The sequence below is a fragment of the Staurois parvus genome, unplaced genomic scaffold (assembly GCF_062004578.1).
Source record: "Staurois parvus isolate SC_StPar_1 unplaced genomic scaffold, SC_StPar_1.0 ptg000147l, whole genome shotgun sequence".
NCBI lineage: Eukaryota > Metazoa > Chordata > Amphibia > Anura > Ranidae > Staurois > Staurois parvus.
The window spans coordinates 23,290,787-23,312,128 of record NW_028317943.1 but is presented as its reverse complement, the minus strand read 5'-3'; the positions used below and the strand labels follow the sequence as shown (position 1 = coordinate 23,312,128).

At 44.9% G+C, this 21,342-nt stretch overlaps 1 protein-coding gene across 1 annotated transcript in view; it reads right to left on the bottom strand.

Moving 5' to 3' along the window:
- The window catches only part of METAP2 (methionyl aminopeptidase 2), a 37,179-nt gene extending 18,319 nt beyond the window's left edge, over positions 1–18,860 (bottom strand). Inside the window, exons 1-4 of the mRNA XM_089674128.1 lie at positions 18,656–18,860; positions 7,795–7,902; positions 7,365–7,427; positions 4,971–5,073 (exon numbers count right to left, since the gene is read on the bottom strand). Coding sequence (XP_089530254.1) covers positions 4,971–5,073; positions 7,365–7,427; positions 7,795–7,902; positions 18,656–18,812 — 431 coding nt within the window. The 5' untranslated portion in view covers positions 18,813–18,860. The remainder of the gene's footprint in view (positions 1–4,970; positions 5,074–7,364; positions 7,428–7,794; positions 7,903–18,655) is intronic.
- Between the last annotated feature and the right edge of the window lie 2,482 nt (positions 18,861–21,342).

Below are 21,342 nucleotides of genomic sequence, written 5' to 3'. Positions count from 1 at the left end.
TATTGTATACAATTGTCATATGATCTGATGTAATTGGTCATAAAGTTCACATGACACTGGTAGCGGGCTGGTGCAGCAATATGTCATCGGTTGTAACACAGCCGCTGACAGATCACACCGCTGTGCAGCCCCACAGCCATGTGAGCGATGCATTCTTACTTTATTAAATTATTTTTTTGTCTACTCTTTCAAAAAGATTTGCCACAGCTTCCTTTCAGAAAAGAAAGTGATCATGAACATATTGTTTGGAGTCAAGTTTCAAAGCTCAACAACATACAATCATGGCGAACCTATCTTGTTTTGCAGCCCCTGGAGAGTATCTACTGAATACTAAAATTAGTTCCATAAAAAGTGTCTAAATGGTAATCCATCCCTCACCAGCAAAGTAAACTGCAAAATATATAGGAAGCCAGATATTACACTGTAGGAACAGACTTCTATACATTTGACAAATGCTTTTTTTAAATAAGCGTTAAAGTGGTTGTAAATGCTTCTACACAAGTTGTACCTGTTTATCTATAGCATCTTTCCCCTACATCCATTCAAAGCGCAGAATGTACATGGGATCTTTCAGCTCTGAAAAGCAGGGGGCAGAGAGCTGAAGTTACATCAGTGAGGAGAGCTCTGAGAACTTATTGGAGGGACAGGACCCCCCCCCCACAAAGCTCACCAGAACAGAGCTGAGGCTGTCGATCTGCTCCATCCCCTGTAACCTTTTTTTCTCTTGGTGTTAAGAAAATTCATCAGAAAGTGACTCATGCTTATAGCAGGGGAAGGACACAGCAGTCAGAAATTACAGTGCTTTGAGCTAAGACAAGCACACACTATAGAGGGATATGCTTTGTTCATATTTCATCTGAGGTTTACAACCACTTTAAAGGAAAAGCTCACCTTTCATAACATGGTACACCCATATTCAGGGTGTAACATGTTATGAATACACCGGCCCCCGCTTCCCCACACTTTGACAGCTAGCAGGGGGCCTTCTCTCCCCACAGTAGCGGTCAAATTAGGGAAAAAAAAAACGTGGCCATGTGGGGCTCCGCCCACCAGGTCACATCACTCAGTCACAGTCCTCTGTGAATAAGAAACTACAAGTCCCAACAGCCTTAGCGGCTGTCAGCTTGTAGTCCTCAATTAACTGATTCTTCATGTCAGTATATCCCGTACGGGCAAGCAGATCTGCTGACAGATTTGCAGGAGATCTGCATGGCACCAGTGATCTACTGATTCCTGGTGCATTGGTTTCCAGGCTCCTGCAACCAAAAATAATAAATGCACATTTTAGACTTACTGGTAACCCCATTAGACTTACTGGTAACAGCATTTCTACGAATCTTCCAGGACAGCACACCTGAGGGGCTCCTCCCTACAGGAAATACAACCAATTTACAACTGTTATAAGTCTCCTCCCTTCCCCTTGCCATCCAGTTTGTAATGAAGTAACTACTGAAACCGGTCCACAAGAGGAATCACTATACAGAGACACTCACCGATTACTACTTTTAGGGATTTCCTTTACTAGGGTGGGAAGTAGGCCTGCCATCCTGGAAGGTTCGTAGAAATGCCGTTACCGGTATGTCCAACGGTTGGTTTCCTCCAATCACCTTCCAGGACGGCACACCTGAGAGGATAATCAAGTAACCGCAGGCCTACCTTAATGTGGGACCACAGCCTGTAGCACATTCCGGGTGAAGGCCAAGTCTTGCTGTGACAGTACTTCAATACAGTAATGTTTCAAGGTGTCTTGACTGGACCAGGTGGCTGCACTGCAAATCTGTTCCTAGGAGGCCTCCGCTCTTTCTGCCCAGGATGTGGCCATAGCCCTGGTTGCATGAGCTTTTACTTTTGCTGGTGCAGGGATTCCGGAACTCTCAGCCATAAGGCCATAACTTGTCTGATCCACCTGGAGACCGAAGTCTTAGATGTTTGAAGCCCCTTCCTTGGTCTAGCATAAGAAATTAACAGATGGCCGGACCTCCTAAAATCTTTGGCCCTATGCAAATAAGTGAGGAGACATCTAAGCACTTCAAGATGGTGGAAGTTCTCTTTTGCATTCCTAGGATTATCACAGAAGGAAGGCAAAGTTAATTCCTGTGTTTTATTAGATAAGGAAGCTACCTTGGGCAGGCACATTGGATCTGCCCTAAGGGTGACCCTATCTGGCAAGATCAACAAAAAGGGTTCTTTGGCCGACAAATTTTGTAGGTCTCAAACCCTTCTAGCTGTGGTGATAGCCAACCAAAAAAGCTAATTTTTAACATCAAAAACGGAGAGAATTTTTAGGGTCGCGAACCACGCCCTCCTTGGCCACCAATGCGCAATTAGGAGGAGCTGGCCCAACGACTGTCTGAGCTTCTGGAGGACCAACGGGATTAACGCCGGGGGGGGGGGGTGGGAGGCATATGCCAGCTTGAACAGCCAGATCTGCGACAAAGCATCTAGGCCGCCTTGACGCTCTCTCAGGACATTGAAAAGAAACTCCTTACTGCTCTGTTCTTGCCATTGGCAAAAAGGTCTATTTTTGGCCTGCTGACCTGTCACACCAAGGCCTGAAAGGCCTTCTGGTTCAGCTCCCAATCCCCGTCTTATCGGCTGGCGACTAAGGAAGTCTGCCTCCAGGTTGCTTGTCCCTTTTATATGAACCGCTGCTAGGGAAAGAACTTTCCCTTCAGCCCAACTCAGGATTTCCCTGGATAGGTCCAGAAGATGTCTAGATTTGATTCCACCCTGACTGTTCAGGTAGGCCACCGTGGTGGCATTGTCGGAGCGAATTTGAACCTCCCTGCCCAAGATATTGTTCTTGAAAGCCTTCAGGGCTTTGCCTAGCGCTCTGAGCTCCCTGGGAAGACTGGGAAATCGCCCTGTTTCAAGGACCTTGGGCTTTGGCTTCCCCCAGAAGCTTGCATCTGTGACCACTTTTAGGGGTCCTCACTGTGCCCAGGGCAATCTGCGTCCCTGGAGATTGCTGGGGGTTATTCACCATTCTAGTGAGGATTTTACCTGTGGAGTGAGGACCAGATTTTTGTCCAGGGATTCCATAATCATGTCCCCGCAGGACAGAAGGAAGAACTGCAGGTTTCGAGTGAAATTGTGCCCACACTATGGCCTGGACAGCTGCTGATATCAGTCCCAGCACCCTCAAGACCTTCCTTGGGGAGCCTGAAGGCCAATCTTTCATTCCAAAAGTCTGCATTTCTGGCAATAAAGATTGCAACTAGAGCTGAGGCCATGGCAGATGTGTTAGCATCCAATGCCTTCCCTTAGGAGGGATTCAGACCTTTGGTCCATCAAATTCTTAATGCTCCCTGAATCCTCGAAGGAATGATCAGACCTCTTGGTAACTTGAGACATCACAGCATCCAACCTGAGAAGCTTGAAGAATCTATCTTCCTCCTCCTCTTTAAAGAGGAACCTTAATTTCCAAGTCTTAGGTCTGACCATTCTCCTTTCAGGATCCTTCTAGTCCTGTAGGGTTAAATCCTTTAAGGATTGATGGAAGGGGAGCACCCTAGTATGGGCCTTTACTAGTCCCCTATACATTTTGTCTTGCGCTGAGGTCTCTCTGGGGGATTCTGGGATTTCTTTGGTGGCGTAAACTGCCTGAAGGAGTCCCTCCAGGTCTTCCAGTAGAAAGAGGTGCCTGCCAGGCTTAACCTCACGTGCCTCATTACCCAGATCTAGGTCCACCTCCTCCCCTGAGCAGTGGTCTGATTTAGGCAGACTAATCAGCTCTCCCTTACTCACCTCATACCTGGCTTGGGCTGGAGAAAGTATCTGGGAAGATGGGAGGAATAAACTGGGGCCCCCTCTAGAATTAAGGCTTTCCTGTGAAGACAGGCTTTCCTTAGGAGTTACCCTGCAGCTGTGCCACTGAGGTTCAAAAAGACTGGATGGTCACTACCATCTCCACTTGCATAGATGCTAAGAAATCTTTCATCAAGCCTGAAGCCTCTTTCCCTTCCAGCTTGTTAATGCATGTATAGTAAAATGGTTTAAGATGGGACCTAGCTAGCTTATCCTCACAATAACCACATTTCCTGGAGAAGCTAGAGCCTGCGAGTACAGGAGGGCAGTCTATCAGGGGCCTCCTGGGTTCCGCTGAGGGATTCTGAAAGAGAGCAGAGGAACACCAATTGCTAGTCTTTCTATCCCTCTCCGGCTGCCAGGTTTTAGCATATTGGGGGGCGGGGGGACCAGGCTGACCCGCCATGGTCCATCTGGGCCCCCCCTCTCCTCTTAGCACTCACCAAGACCCGACTTGGACTTGCCCGCAGTCACAAGTGCTGCCATCCCTTCCTCTTTCTCCATAAGCTGGTTCGGCTCTGTCTCCACTGTAAAAGCCAGGTGTGCCATCCTGTAATGTCAGCTGACCGCTCTCAGCCGCCCTGCTGTCGTCCTCACTCCCCGGCATCTCTCAGCCCTCTTGCGGTCTGCGCCATGTACCTGGTTCCGCCTACTTCCGGTCACACAGCTGGAAGATCCTGTGGAGCCAGAGGGGGGCTTGGAGAGCCATTGCAAGCCGATGGGTACTGAAGACCATGGGGGGGGAAGACAGCAGCTGGGTGGCATTTTTGTGGTTCACATTTTCCTGTGACTGGAACAATGGTGCCAAGTGGGGGCAACCTGTGAGAAGGAACAAGCCTGCAGGTTAGTTCAGTCCTCCCCGGCCTCCCTATGCCTGCCTAACAGGGGTAGCAACGTACCGCCCCCAGTCTTCTGGTCACAGAAAACAAAAAACGTTCCGATGTAGGGAGAAACACAATCAATACTGGAGGGCAAGGGGAAGGGAGGGGACTAACAGTTAATTGATTGTGTTTCTTGTAGGGAGAAGCCCATCATCTCTCAGGTGTGCCATCCTGGAAGGTGATAGGAGGAAATGGTTATTATTTTTAGTAAAAAGGTGAACTTATCCTTTAAAGTACAATGTGTATAAAAAGCCATAATCTTCAGTGCTCTCATATACATACCCATCTTGTGTTGCTGGATACTCGCACTCCTGTCCTTTTGGGAAAACACCACTTGGATACAGTTCACAAATAGGAATAGAAGGTGGATCTGTCTGAGATTTGGCTGCAAGAAAATCAAGATTTTGTACAGAACACATTCATGAAACCATGTAAATAAATTTGAACTCCAGGATAATGACATTATGCTCATAGACCCTTTTCTCCACGAGCAGTAAAACTGCTAATAATAGCTTACTTTTAAAATAAAGGATTTTCTTTATTGTGCCATCATCGCTCCTTTTGTAAAATACACTGCGCCCAGGCACTGAAGGGAGGATCTCTGCAGAACCCCACATCACATCCAATCTGTTAAGGACTACATTTCTCATAATACAATGAGAATATACTGGCACATGGGCCAATCAACTGTGGGAAGGTCGCCACTAGGTGCTATGCAGATTGTGGCAGCCCACAGAAGTAGCAACGGCATGCCACCGTTCTCCTTAAAAATACCACTGAGGAGGAAACGTGACCTGGAGCTACTTCTTCCTAGGGAGAAGATAGATGCCCAGTTGCACAAATCAGAAGTTACTATAAATATGGTGGCATATGAGACCTGTTCGGGGTGATTAAAACACTGGAAAAACAAACTGCAAAAAAAAAAAAAAAAATGGAGGAGGGTTTTTACAGAAGGTAAGCAAGTACCTTGCTAATTAAATTATTTTACTCCTGCTTGGAGTTTAGCTTTAATAGTACTTTTTTTTCATATTAAAAAAAAAAAACATACACCTATTCTCCCTACCAATAAATCTGCTCTTATTCAGTCACTCTTCTCTTATGTTGGCACAGAGATGAAAACAACTGGATGAAGGCAAGCAGGTACCTTAGTAGTTTAGGCCATCATATAAATATTTCCTATTTTGTAAAATGTTTCCAACAAATTGATGCCACCTTAAAAAGGTTCACCTTTCCCAAAAAACTGCCTATGCAGATAAGAGGCAAACTGCAGCTTTGAATAGTGCCTTTGCTATAGGTGTAGGCCATTTATGTACCTCATGAAGCCTGACCTGAAAACTTCCAGAAAATTGCCAAGTGAGGCCCAGCTATTACTGCTTCCCTTCACCATCACAGAAGTGAGCTCTCAAACACTGAGAGCTACTGTATCAGGGGAGAGAGAGTGCATGTGATGAGGTGTGAATCAAAGAAAATCTTCACTCCCGTGATGGTGAAAGTGAATAGCAATAGCTGGGCCTCGGTTAACAATATCCTAGCAACGTCATGGGAGTTTTTAGTTCACATTTCATGGAGGTATGTAAATGGCCTACACCTATCGCAAGGGCATTATTCAATTTTGGTCAAAGCTGCACAGCCAGACATCCCATATCTGCATAGGCAGTTTCTGGTACCTTTTTTTTTTATATTACTACTAGAGGAAAAATGGAAAAAAAGACTTTCCTAAAAGATAGCAAATCTTTTCTGTGGTTTATATTGAGACCCATCGAATGAATTTGCCTACATTTTTCCAAATCATTCATATCATTCTAACATATATCACATCATTCTTTCCTGTCAAGAAGCTGGAAAAGCTATTTGACATTTCTTTAAAAACAAGCCATTAAACCTAAGAGATTATTCTATTTAAAATGGAACTATAAAAAAATTCATGTGTGTATGATTGTACTTGCCAAAGGAGCTCTGTAAATCCACTCTTGTACACCACAGTTCACAAAAATTATTAATTTTGATAACCTCCCAGTTTATTAGAAAGAGCGGATATGTGGAGTCACTGCCAATGAGCAGTCTGGAAGCACAGATATGACTTGGTAAGGTCTGCTATGCTATTCATATAATTGCCATGGCCCCCCCTTTTTTTTTTTTTTTAATAAAAATACTTCTTTTCACCTTTTTACATCTTTAATTTAAAACATTTTTAAAAACTAGTGTAAATCCTCAGCAAGCTGATTTTATATCTATTGTGCATCTTATTATATATACTGCGCATCCTATTATGATATATACTGTACATCCACCAGCAGTTTAAAATGATGTAATAGCAGCACTAATAGACAGAAATACGCATATATGTAGCAACAGTGAGGTTGGGCCTTACTGCACAGCCGCTGCATATATGTGTCTTATTCTGCTCCATTGGAGCCCCCAGAACTGCGACTGATCACGGACGGCTTACAGTCATCCACGGAGAATCAGGAGCCAGTAGGATGGGCTCGTGATGACACTAGCAATGTGCAGTCAATCAATGCCACATGATCAGGAGTCCCTACTAGGCTCGGGTATCTCACCCCATTTTAAAGCACCAGCTCCCTTTAATTAGGCAAGACATGTATAGGAACAGACTTTAAAGTTTAGAAAAGATTTTGGAGATTGTTTTTTAAATCTCCTTTAAGACAAGCTTACCCCCTTTTTTCTTCTTCTTTTTCTTCTTCTTCCCTGCTGCTCCGTCTCCTTTACCATCACCATCTTAACACAGAAGGTAGAACGGTATAAATTTAGGCCAAACTTATTAAACTTAAAAAAAAAAAAAGATGAGGACAAGCAGATTTTTTCATGGGTCATGTGTCACTACAGTCAGACAGATAGTCAGTTTAGATCTATAGTCCTAATTGCACTGTATACATATAGTTTTGTTATGCATACCAAATAGCTGAAATTTAAATTCTCAAGAACTAGTTTGTGGTACTTTGTGGTTTGTTGAAAGGCACTGCTGGAAATATATCCAAGATGTGCAGATTGATTTAGTACAAAATTAGAAACCACTAGGGTGTCAGACTGCTAAATGTCAATCCCTTCAACAGTTAGACATTTAGATAATACAAGATGCACTCACCTTCTTCCTCTTCATCTTTATTTTCCAATGATTGTTTCTCCAATTGTTTTGTCACATCAACTACAATCTGGGCTGCTTCTGCTTCTCCTCCTTTCTCAGGTTCTTGTCCTAAAATAAAGAACTGAAGTATTGAAGGGTATTCAAGTAACCCATATCTAATAATGCTGTTCAAGTTAGGTAAACAAGTTCTGCTCAGGCACAGGTATCAATATTCACAAGAGGAATTTATTGCCAATTGCTTGGAATTTACTGTAAACCAATGCTATCCAGACTGAAAGATCAAGGATGAAGACTGCTATAATAGACTGCTATAATACAGCCAGTGCAGCTGTAAATGTCCCAGTTGTGTGTGTCTATTTTCCAATGAGACAATAAAAAAAAACTTATAGTTTCCCGCATTCCTAAAGTCTAAAGCTAGCCATACATGAATCAAAATTTAGCCGTTCCAGGAGGTATTTCAATCCATGTATGGGTAGGGTGGTTGTACAGAAGTCAATCTACTGATTACTGTAAACTAGCAGCACTGATCAGTGTATTCTGTACACTTTGAATGAAAATTGCGCGGTCATACAACACTGTACCCAAACTAAAATTTTATCATTTTCTTCACACAACTAGAGCTTTCTTTTGGTGGTATTTAATCACTGCGGGGGTTTTTATTTTTTGCTAAATTAACAAAAAAAGACCAAACATTTTGAAAAAAAAACACATTTTTCTTTGTTTCTGTTATAAAAGTTTACAAATAAATAATTGTTCTTCATAAATTTAGGCCGAGATGTATTCTGCTACATGTCTTTGGTGAAAATAACCCAAATTAAGATGTATTTTTTAGTTTGTAGGAAAGTTATAGAGTTCACAATTTATGGTATAGATCTGAAAATTGATCAATCCTGAAGTACTGACGGCCAATCTAATTTCTTGAGGTCCAAGAATGTCAGAATAGTACAGATATCCCCAAATGACCCCTTTTTGCAGAGTAGGCAGTCCGACGTACTTCATAAGAGGCATGGCGAGTTTTTTGAAGTTGTATTTTTTTGTCATAATTTTTCGGAAAATTAAAAAATTAAAAAAATTATTTTCACTATTTTTTTTTTTTTACATACTGTCACCAGTGCAGTACAGCGTCATCATATAACTGGCATGGCGGTGAAAAGGGACACTGACTGGTGACAGTATGACAAAAATATATATATATTTTTTTTAATTTTTTTTTTTTTTATTATATTTAATTTTTTATTACATTTTTTTTTATTTTTTTTAAGATTTTTTTTCATATTTTACTATGACCAAAGTAGTACAATGTTACCATAGTAACATTGTACTACTTTGGGGAAGTGATCAGTATTTATTTTTTTTTTTGCACAATTTGCTTATAGCAAAGAATTACTTTGCTATAAGCAAGCATTTACCTGAATGAAATCGATTCATTCAGCTTTTTTTTTTTTTTTTTTTGTGCTTAGCTGTGATTTGGTCACAGCTAATCACATGACATGTGCATGTGATTAGCTGTGACCATTCACAGCTAGGCACTAGTATACAATGGATGGCATCATGAATGAAGCCATCCATTGTATACAACTGTCATGTGACCTGCTGTGATTGGTCACAGCAGGTCACATGGTACCAGCAACGGGAGCCGGTACTCGGATCTGTCATCGGCCGTGTCCGAGGTGCACGGCCGGTGACAGATCGCACTGCTGCGCCGCTCTGCATTAGCGCAAACGGCACATGTGCGGGAAATGGCGTGCACCCGGAATGCAGGGACACATTTGAAGCCGCCAAACGGCCATTGGCCGGGTCGCTAATGGTTAAACAACTAGCTTATTGAAATTTCATATATTTATGAAACATATATACAAAAGGTGCAGAGCTACGTTACGATCTATGTGAAAAATACAAATATGTGAACGAATATCCAATAATGATATAACATGAATAATAAAGTGATTCAACAATAATGTGTGAATCAATGGCGATCAACAAAGTGAAGGTGACATCTGTGAAGGGTACATCTGTGACAATCCTCCACCACTATGCACTCACCAGAAACAAGAAATAAACATGCTCTGTACAGAAATCCCTCCAAGAGATGTAACCTTTCCACTGCAGGAAGTAGATATATGGCCAAATAACATCCACTGCGACTGGGCTCTATATGGGCATTACTGAAGATGGATCTCCCCTACATCGGTCAGCAATCAATCCAGATGTGGCAAATCCTAAAAAGAGCTATGGCACAGCACTGTTCCTGGCTCTGAGACCTGTGGTGGGTTTGGGCCAGTAGGTAGGCACGGCCAAATGCTGCACGGAGATTTTGGTGGGTACCTCCTCTCGCCCAGTTCGGTTCTGAAAATGCGGTGCCTCCAAACAAAAAGCTCCACTCTGTCGCCATCAAGGCCACGCACTGTGTCCACCTGTGTGTAATTTATTCTCATTATAAATACAGCTGTACTGTGAAGCCCTCAGGAGGTTTGTTGGAGAACATTGGTAAACAAACAGCATCATGAAGGTAAAGGAACACACCAGACAGGTTTGAGATAAAGTTGTAAAGAAGTTTAACCACTTCAAGTCCGGACACTTTCACCCCATTCCAGTCCAGGCCAATTTTCAGCTTTCGGCGCTATTACAATTTGAATGCCAATTGCACGGTCATGCAACACTGTACCCATATGACATTTTTAGCATTTTTTAGAGACAGATAAAACTTTCTTTTGGTGGTATTTATTCCCCACTGGGATTTTCATTGTTTTGGTATATAAATGAAAAAGACCAAAAATTAAAAAAAAAAAAAAAAGTTTTCTTATAAAATTTTGCAAATAATCTTTCTTCATAACTCTTGGCCAAAATGTATTCAGCTATCTTTTTGAATTTAAAAAAAAAAAATTAGTTTATTAAAAAAAGAAATTTCAAACATTTATTTTTACATTTTAATTGTATTATTTTTTATATACTGTCACCCTAGCAGTACAGTGTCACTATAGTGACACTGTACTTACTTGTGGGGGTGATGAAGTTGTTGTTTTTTGTTTTTTTATTTTAAACGGATTGCTTTTTCACCCATAAAGGCTGTAAAAGCAATCATTTCTCTCTCTGGCTGCATTCCTGCAGCCATTGAGAAATACTGTGAGCTGTGATTGATCACAGCTTGTCACATGGTACAAGGCTGTGCCTTGTGCTATGTGATCATTCACAGATTTCACAAGTAGTAAACAATGTCGTCAGGAAGTGACATCTTGTTTACCATTCATGTGATTACGGATTGGCCAATCAGTGATCACATGAATCGGGACATCACACAGAGGTCCCGTACAGCGATCTGCGTTCTGCTGTGGACACAGCGGGCACAGATCATGTCGCTGTGCACTCCCAGGGAGTGGACGCAGGCAATGGATGCGGAGGGACATTTAGAAACCCCCCCCCCCCCCACATCAGCAGCGCTCCCGTCCGGCCATTTATCGGCATGCGCTGAACGGGAAGAGATTAAAGCAGGGTTAGATTAGAATAAAATATCCCAAGCCTTGAACTTCTCATGGAGTACCGTTTAATCCAGTAACCGAAAAAGAAAAAGAGTATGGCACAACTGCAAACTTACCTAGACATGGCTGTCCACCTAAACTGACAGGCCGGGCAAGGAAAGCATTAATCAGAGAAGCAGCCAAGAGGCCCATGGTAACTCTGGAGGAGCTGCAGAGATCCACAGCTCAGGTGGGGGAATCTGTCCACAGGACAACTATTAGTTGTGCACTCCACAAATCTGGCCTTTATGGAAGGGTTACAAGAAAGCCATTGTTAAAAGAAAGCCGTAAGAAGTCCCGTTTGCGAGATGTGATGTGGGAATCACAGCAAACATGTGGAAGAAGGTGCTCTGGTCAGATGAGACCAAAATTGAACTTATTGGCCTAAAAGCAAAACACTATGTGTGGCGGAAAACGAACACTGCACATCACCCTGAACACACCATCCCCACTGTGAAACATGCTGGTGGCATCATCATGTTATGGAGAAGCTTTTCTTCAGCAGGGAAAGTGAAGCTGGTTAGAGTTGATAGGAAGATGGATGGAGCCAAATACAGGGCAATCTTAGAAGAAAACCTGTTAGAGTCTGCAAAAGACTTGAGACTGGGGAGGAAGTTCATACAGCCAGAGCTACAATAAAATGGTTTAGATCTAAGCATACTCATGTGTTAGAATGGCCCAGTCAAAGTCCAGACCCAAATTCAATTGAGAATCTGTGGCAAGACTTGAAAATTGCTGTTCACAGATGCTCTCCATCCAATCTGACAGAGCTTGAGCTATTTTGCAAAGAAGAATGGGCAAACATTTCTAGATGTGCAAAGCTGGTAGAGACATACCCAAAAAGACAAGCAGCTGTAATTGCAGCAAAAGGTGGTTCTACAAAGCATTGACTCGGGGGGGCTGAATACAAATGCCCGCCACACTTTTCACATATTTGTAAAAAAATCTGAAAACCATTTATCATTTTCCTTCCACTTCACAATTATACACCACTTTTGTTGGTCTATCACATAAAACCCCAATAAAATACATTTACATTTTTGGTTGTAACATGACAAAAATGTGGAAAATTTCAAGGGGTATGAATACTTTTAAGATACTGTACATTTTCACTTGAAGGGACCAGGCTAAAAAGGTATAGCAAACAAACCTCTATACATATGGATAGATACCTGAAAAACCTTCAGCTGACCTACAGACACATACGATCAGAGGACGCTAGGAATCACAATGTTTCAGAGTAGAAAGTCCTTTCTCAAGTGAGATCCACCTTTAGTATATCAGGAATGGCAGGTACCATAATTCAATCCTCATTTTAAATTAGAAATACAGTAAAAAGTGTTTTTGCTTTGGAAAGAATATGGGAGGTTAACACTCCTGTTAGGCAGAATGGGAGAAACGTGAGAGCCTCAATCAGCTTTTTCTTTTATTACCCAACTTTAGAACACCAAGTCTAGCATGATATATAGCAAGGATTTTGTCTGCTGTCAGACTGGGGTGTTGAAGCAGCTGCAATGCTATAGAGTTTCCAGGAAGTGTTGGAGGTGATTAAACTGCAAGTTTCAACATACTGTCAAATAAAGTATTCAACGGGGCTGCTCGCTCTCCCCACTTTTATTTGCCCTGGTGCTGGAACACTTCATGCACATGGTTAGACGTAATAGTGACATCAGGGGTGTTAGTATTGGCTCTAGAGAACATAAGCTTTCTACTTAGTCAGATGAGGTTTTTTTTTTTATATCACTTAGCCACTTACTACACTCCTGGCCCTCCTGCAGGAACTGAATAACTTTGGCCAGTTTTCCATTTTTCGGATTAATTCTAATAAATCTGTGATATTACCACTTAATGTGCTTTTCCTTTTGTGTGGCGTGCAGGGTCATTACCCTAACTTGGGGATCCACATCACGGACTATAGTAGCTTAATGCTATGAACTACGGGACTCTGCTGGACAGGGTGAATGCTGATTTCTGAGCCTGGTGGGGTTACTTTAACCTGGTTTGGTCAGATCAATGTCATTAAGATGAAAATCCTTCCTAGGATCATCTACCTATTACATACCATCCCAATTACTCTCCCACATGGAGGCTTTTTACTGCTTTTGTGTGGCACAATAAGCACCCCAGACTAGCCTACATGCTGTTACATAGGGCAAAGATAGATGGTGGGACGTGCCTCCCTGATGTTGCCATATATTATAAAGTTGTGACTTTGGTTTGTATACTGAACTGGTGCCATATAGTTACAGACAAGCTTTGGGTGCCTTTAGAAAAAACAATGGCAGGCGGTAATTTGACAGGTGCCCCTTGGATACCAGCATCCTGACAGGGGTTTGTGACTGAACCTCACCCCTTACAGCTGCGATACTGAAGGTCTGAGATGGATTGATGGCTGGTGGGATCATAACACCAGATATTTCACCCCTAAACTCCCTTGGGGGGTTTCCCCTGGGTTGCACCAGGAGATGATGTAAACCTTTTTTTTTGTGCATGGAGATACTACTTGTGTTAGGTTGGCCACCACTGGATCTCTCCTTCTGAAAGTCTTAAGAAGTAATTATAGCTCATTCCCACTGGACTATTGGAGACACCGGCAGCTCACTGACTTTTTTGCAAACACTCTCTCTAAATTGAGAGCTAGTTCTACTCTTACTGCATTTCAATCATTTTGCTCTTCACTCCCGGAGTAAGGTCATCTTCTGTCCTGAATGTACAGACTGCTCATGAGTTCCTGTCACTCACCTTCCCTATTTTATTAAGGAATGGGAATGTGAACTTAATGTGGAGTTTTCCCCACCCCAACTCCAGAAAATTATAAGACTCACTCATGCCTCCTCTGTATGTTCTAGAGTACAGGAGTCCTGTTACACATTTTTTCCAGGTGGTATAAAACCCCACCACAAATCACACACATTTTTCCTGTTACAGATGCAAAATATTGCAGTGTGACACCGCATTTATTCAATGCTGCTAAGTGTGCGATTCCACGTTTTTGGAAACTGGTGTCCTGCCTGACCCTTGCTGATTGGAGGAGGGAGGTGGATTAGATTATGGAGGCTGGACACTGGGTCCATGCAACACAATTATCTAGAGAGGTTTCATGATGTTTGGGCTGGGTGGATTTACTACTCCCATGATCTTCTAGATCAGTGGTTCTCAACCTTTCTAACGCCGCGACCCCTTAATACAGTTCCTCATGTTGTGGTGACCCCCAACCATAAAATTATTTTCGTTGCTACTTCAGAACTGTAATTTTGCAGTGGGAGGAATAGCGCCCCATCGTCGGTGTCAGTGGGGGGAGGAATAGCGCCCCATCGTCGGTGTCAGTGGGGGGAGGAATAGCGCCCCATCGTCGGTGTCAGTGGGGGGAGGAATAGCGCCCCATCGTCGGTGTCAGTGGGGGGAGGAATAGCGCCCCATCGTCGGTGTCAGTGGGGGGAGGAATAGCGCCCCATCGTCGGTGTCAGTGGGGGGAGGAATAGCGCCCCATCGTCGGTGTCAGTGGGGGGAGGAATAGCGCCCCATCGTCGGTGTCAGTGGGGGGAGGAATAGCGCCCCATCGTCGGTGTCAGTGGGGGGAGGAATAGCGCCCCATCGTCGGTGTCAGTGGGGGGAGGAATAGCGCCCCATCGTCGGTGTCAGTGGGGGGAGGAATAGCGCCCCATCGTCGGTGTCAGTGGGGGGAGGAATAGCGCCCCATCGTCGGTGTCAGTGGGGGGAGGAATAGTGCCCCATCGTCGGTGTCAGTGGGGGGAGGAATAGTGCCCCATCGTCGGTGTCAGTGGGGGGAGGAATAGTGCCCCATCGTCGGTGTCAGTGGGGGGAGGAATAGTGCCCCATCGTCGGTGTCAGTGGGGGGAGGAATAGTGCCCCATCGTCGGTGTCAGTGGGGGGAGGAATAGTGCCCCATCGTTGGTGTCAGTGGGGGGAGGAATAGTGCCCCATCGTTGGTGTCAGTGGGGGGAGGAATAGTGCCCCATCGTTGGTGTCAGTGGGGGGAGGAATAGTGCCCCATCGTTGGTGTCAGTGGGGGGAGGAATAGTGCCCCATCGTTGGTGTCAGTGGGGGGAGGAATAGTGCCTATCATTGGTGTCAGTGGGGGGAGGAATAGTGCCCCATCGTTGGTGTCAGTGGGGGGAGGAATAGTGCCCCATCGTTGGTATTAGTGACACAAATGATGGGGCACTATTCCTCCCACTGACACCAATGATACTTACCTTGCTGACCCCTGCTCCAGCCTGGGCTCGCTCTCTCCCTCTCCCATCTACAGCCTGCAGAAGCAAAATTTGCACTTACCTGTCAGCTGTCTTCCTTCTCTGGCCTCTCTCCTCTTCACTCGGTCCTGCAGCTCCCTCGATCTTCTTCGATCTGCGCGCTCTGCCGCTCGGCTCCTCCTCTCCAAGCTCCACCTCCTCGCCGGTGATTGGCCGCCTGTGTGCCTCTCCTGAGCTACAGTTTCGGTGGCCAATCAGCGACGAGGAGGCGGAGCTGTTGAGTGATCCTGGAGGTGTGGCCAGGTTACAGGGGCAGCATATCATCCCGCCCACAGATCGCGAGACAGAGCAGCGGTGTCTCGGTTCCTAAGACCATCGGAAATATGTGTTTTCCGATGGTCTTAGGCGACCCCTGGGAAATGGTCGTACGACCCCCAGGTTGAGAACCGCTGTTCTAGATGAGTAGAATTTTACAGACAGGTGGGGTTCTTTGAATTTTGCATAAACCCTGCAATGGCTTTGGGAAAAATATTCCAGTTAGTGAAAAACTGTACCCAGATTAATGCCTTCAGGATTTTGAGATTGGTATTGTGGTTAGGTTTGATGCACACTCGCCCACCTGACTAATGTGAATGTTTGTTGTTGTTGTTCACTCCTTGTTTACTTTTTGGGGTTTTTGTCTCTTTTGCTTATTTGTAGGTCTATACTCCTCTACTGTATTGCCATAATATCGGTCCAGCAGCTCTCCGCTCCTAAATGCGCTAGGGAGCAGTGTGGTGCACAATTCAGAGCATCACATGGCTTTTTTTTTTTTGGACAAACTTTGACAAGTACACTCTATTCATGGCGCTATGCAGCAGTGCAATGTACTGCTGTACAGTGCCATGTGATAAAATGCAGCGTGTTTGCATTTTAGCACAGCCCGGGCTGTGTTGCAGTGTGTTCTTGCGGTGACAGACATTTTACAATGCAGTAAAACATTTGCTGTCGCATGATGTGTGAACTAGCCCTAACACAGTGGCAACAACTATCCACTCTGACATACTACAAGCCAAAGCCCAAAGATGCAAAAATCTAACACAGACCCACATAAGGTTTTGTGGCTCCTGCACTGGGGTGATGGAGTCCCTTTTATTCCCACCTCCTCACCCCCAACCTGCTATCCTATTATTTATTACAGGTACTTACATAGCATCATCAATTTATGCAGCGCTTTACATATATATTGTACAGTCACATCAGTCCCTAACCATCAAAGGGTGTACAGTCTAAAGTCCCTAACGTACATACATACGCAAACTAGGCCAACTTAGACAGGAGCCAATTAGCCTACCAGCATGTCTTTGGAGTGTGGGAGGAACCTAGAGTACCCGGAGGAAACCCATGCAAACACAGGGAGAACATGAAAACTCCAGGCAGGTGGTGCCATGGTTGGGATACGAACCAATGACCCGAGTACTGTCAGGCGGAAGTGCTAATCATTTAGGCGATCATCCTAAAAGCCCTCCAGTACCTTCCCCTCCTTTCTATTCTCACACACCTAATCCACGCTCCACACAGTTGGCAGCTCCCTCCCTATTCCCTTCTTCCCAAAGATTGCCATAGTAAAACATCCATACCCTCCTTCTCTCCTAGACTTTACCCAAGCCTTCCCTGGCAGCCTCTTACACATACTCTACAAAATCCTGCATCCCCACATCAACTCCTTTTGGAGGACTAGGGAATGGGGAAAGAAAAAAAAAAAAAAAAAAACACAATGGGCATCATTACCATACCGGTAACAGAAACATTAGCACATGAAGAAACCCAACTGCCACTGCAGTCTACTCCAGCATTTCCTTTGAAGCTCTGGAAGCCTGAGACAAACATACCTATCACATTCAAGCTTACTCCAGTGCCTTGCGTCGACTCTTACTGGCTGGTCCCCTTCACTCTTCTCGGTTGGGCATCAGATCTCTTCTGGTTCCTTAAAGGACTCCTACCTCTGGTTGGCCAATGAGGATTGCCAACATCACACAGGAAGTAAACCGTGAGAAGTACCCACTGCTGGGAAATTAGATGGCCATGGGATTTACAGTTTGTCAACCCAGTGATCAGACAGGGAATGGGGGGGGGGGGGGGGGGGTTACATTTATCATGAAGTTGGGCTTTAAAGTGGAATCCCCTCCCCCCCATTTCTTTTACCAATCTCCTGCTTCGGCCTCGAGCTCACAAACACTTGGTTTCACAGGCATTGTATTTTTTTTTCACTCTCCAATCGCCCCTCCACGTTAGCCTATGTGACCATGAGCATATCAGCGTTTACAGGAGTTCAGAGGCAGAAAAAAAAATCAACTGTGCATTCAAGAGAGGAGCATCTTGGCTGGGAAAAAAAAGCATCTAATGGTTGACCTGGATGGAATTTTGTCTTTTTTCAGCCAGACTAACTATGTAAATGCTTGTAGACATATTAAGCGATATTATGGCGTTTGGAATGAAAAAAAAAAAACGTTCTAAGTTAAATATTCTGGCCAATGAAATCGATAACTGCCCAGGCACTTGGAACCCAGCGGCTTAGACATGTTTTGGAAGCTTCTTTTCTCCTGTCAATAGAAGAGAGTTTCCAAAAGCCCAAGTGTGTGTGAGGCCTCACCTAGTTTGCTGGAATCCTGTAACGACCCTTTGCTCTCTCCTGGGCACACACCACCATCTTGTACTGTGATGTCACGCATGCGCCGCATCATCGGGGGGGGGGGGGGCAGCTACAAGAACTAGGAAGAGGCAGCAGGCCATGTGCAATTGTGATTGCTGACATGAGGCCTCCTACGATGCATGACGTGCTGATAAAATGCATTTATTATTTTGGGGAATTGGTGAAAGGTGAGGGAAGGATTCTTAACAGGGAAAGCAGGTGTGTGGAGTAATGGTGAAAAGTCACTTGTACTGTACTACTCCCCCAGGAAACATGTGAGGAAGCCTGCCAGGTGCACGAGTCTTCCCTGTGTCCATGACTGGGGCTGGACATCACCAGTGCACTAGGCTATGGAAGCAGGAGATCTGCCACAGTCACCTCTCCTGTACACGGCCCGGGGCCCCTAGCAGGGAGCACACGCGACCCGGGCCCCCGAGCACACACGACGCCCCTTCTCTCACCCGCTTTGGTCTTCTTCTTTTTCTTCCTCTTCTTCTTGCCCGCAGCACTGTCCCCCACGGTCGTCAACTCGTCCTCGTCCAGCTCCCCGTTGACATGGCGCTCGCCTTCCTCTTCCTCCACCCCGGGGCTCTCTCGTTGCACCTCAACGCCCGCCATCTTACCAGAGAGAGGAAGGCAGCGAGCCGCCTGTCTCCGGGACTTCTGTGTGGGGGGAGGAGCGCACCGGTGCATGCTGGGACGGACGGTGGAGGACTCAGCTGCCTGCACTGACCTGCCTACAGCAGCCTCCAGTACTTTCCTTCTGGTATGGTGTGAGGAAAGTGTGGAGCTGCGTTCGTATGCATTCCTGCAATGTAGTATTGTACACATGGGCCCTTCTTGTGTATATAGGTAGTATTATGAAATATTTCCACAGAAAGTTTGGAGTTCAGCTCCATTTACCACAACAAAGAAAGATGGGGCCCTCTTATGTTTTGTAGGGCCCTTTTATGTTTATTTCAGGTACTTACATAGCGCTGTCAATTTATATAGCGCTTTACATATATATTGTACATTCCCATCAGTCCCTAACCTTCAAGGGGTGTACAATCTAAGCTCCCTAACTTACATTCACATACTAGGGCCAATTTAGACAGGAGCCAATTAACCTACCAGCATGTCTTTGAAGTGTAGGAGGAAACCAGAGTACCCGGAGAAAACCGACGCAGGCACAGGGAGAACATGCAAACTCCAGGCAGGTGGTGCTGTGGGTGGGATTTGAACCAACGACGCCAGTACTGCCAGGCGGAAGTGCTAACCATTTAGCTAATATTGGTAATACATTAACCACTTGCCCTCCAGAGGATTTACCTCCTTCCTGACCAGGCCATTTTTTGCGGTACGGCGCTGCATTACTTTAACTGACAATTGTGCGGTCATGCAACACTGCACCAAAATTAAATGTCCTTTTTTCCCACAAATGGAGCTTTCTTTCGGTGGTATTTGATTGCCTGTATTTTTCATTTTTTGCGTTATAAACAAAAAGAGACCGTCAATTTTGGAAAAAAAAACTATATTTTTGACTTTTTGCTATAAAACGTATCCAGTAAAAAAAGTACATTTCTTCATAAATTTAGGCCAAAATGTATTCCGCTACATGTCTTTGCTAAAAAAGATCCCAATATGTGCAAACTAATTGGTTTACATGAAAGTTGTACATATACAAGAATTTATTTTTTATATTATTAATGGTGGCAATCAGCGACTTATAGCAGGACTGCTGCGGGCATTCTGACACTGGGGGGGAACTGACTGTCACTGTCATCTCCAGTGACACTAATACAGTGATCAGTGCTATTAAAAAGCACTGACACTGTACTAATGACACTGGGCAGGAAGGGGTTAACATCTGGGGCGATCAAAGGGTTAACTGTGTGCTGTGTGTGTTTTACTAGGGACTGTTGTATTGCTCTGCTATGCAGAACAATACAAAGCAGCATGCTGATGCTGACAAGGGAGAGATCTTTATTGTTTACATAACGACCTCTCCCCCGTCAGTGTTCCTTGGCGAACGCTGGGTGCTGGCGGAGAATCTCTGGCTGGGACCTGGTGATCAACAGCTGTAGCCGCCAAAAGCGTTGTGGGTAGGGCGCGCACACCCCCTACCTGGAAATACAAAATCACGTATATATACGTGATTTTTCGCAGCCCTGCCGCCCTGAAGTAGTAGTTCTGAAGTGATTAAAATAGAGCTAAAGGGAAAACTTTTTTTAATTTTGGATAGAGTAAGGGAATGGTATAGCCCCATGAGTCCCGCCCCCCCCCCCCCCCCCCATTGCGGAAATTAAAAAAAAAAATAAAATGTTGGCGTCAAGGTGAACAAAAAAATGTCTTCTTTATTTTATGCAAGGAGTAAAATATTCAACAGAGCAGCCAACGCTAACACGTTACAGTCAAGAAAAGGCCTTATTCATAGGCTATGAGTAAGGTCTTTTCTTGACAGTGACACCTTAGCGTTGGCTGCTCTATGGAAAATTTTACTCCTTGCATACAATAAAGAAGGCATTTTTTTATTTCACCTTGTTCCGTTTATGCAGAGTGGACACAGGCACAGCCCGCTGTCCTCTACCTCCTGTCCGTTTACATCCGACTGTCATCCGATCCACTAGACGGATGGTGAACAGATCCCACATCCATCTGTTTTCAGCATATCTGATGCAGGTGGAGGTAAATGGACATATGTCTGTTTACCTCCGCTGCTTCATTGTCACATACCTGGTTTGGGAGCCTAACGTGGAGAGAGGGCATCCTCTTACAACTATCGCTCGAAGCCACTGAAAGTGGGAACAGAGGCGCAGAGCCAGGAGTGGCAGGAGTGCCGTGTAGATCTTGAAGCTGACGGCAGGTAGCTGGGGACCCAGGAGATCCGGACACACTGCAGGTGCAGGAACGTAGGTGCAACAGCAGGCAGGTGTGGCGGCAATCAGGATGCGGATTTGGGACCGGTCACCGGTGCATGGATTCAGTGGCAGACAGGTATGGCGGTGATCCGGATGCAGGCCAGATGCAGAACCGTGGATGCAGTGGCAGGTGAGTATGATAGCCGACAAGATGCAGGTCAGGTGCAGGTGTAGGTGGCAGGATAATGTAGCAGAGTCAGACAAGCCGGGTCAGTATCAAGCGAGCAGATAAAGTACAAAAGGAGCAG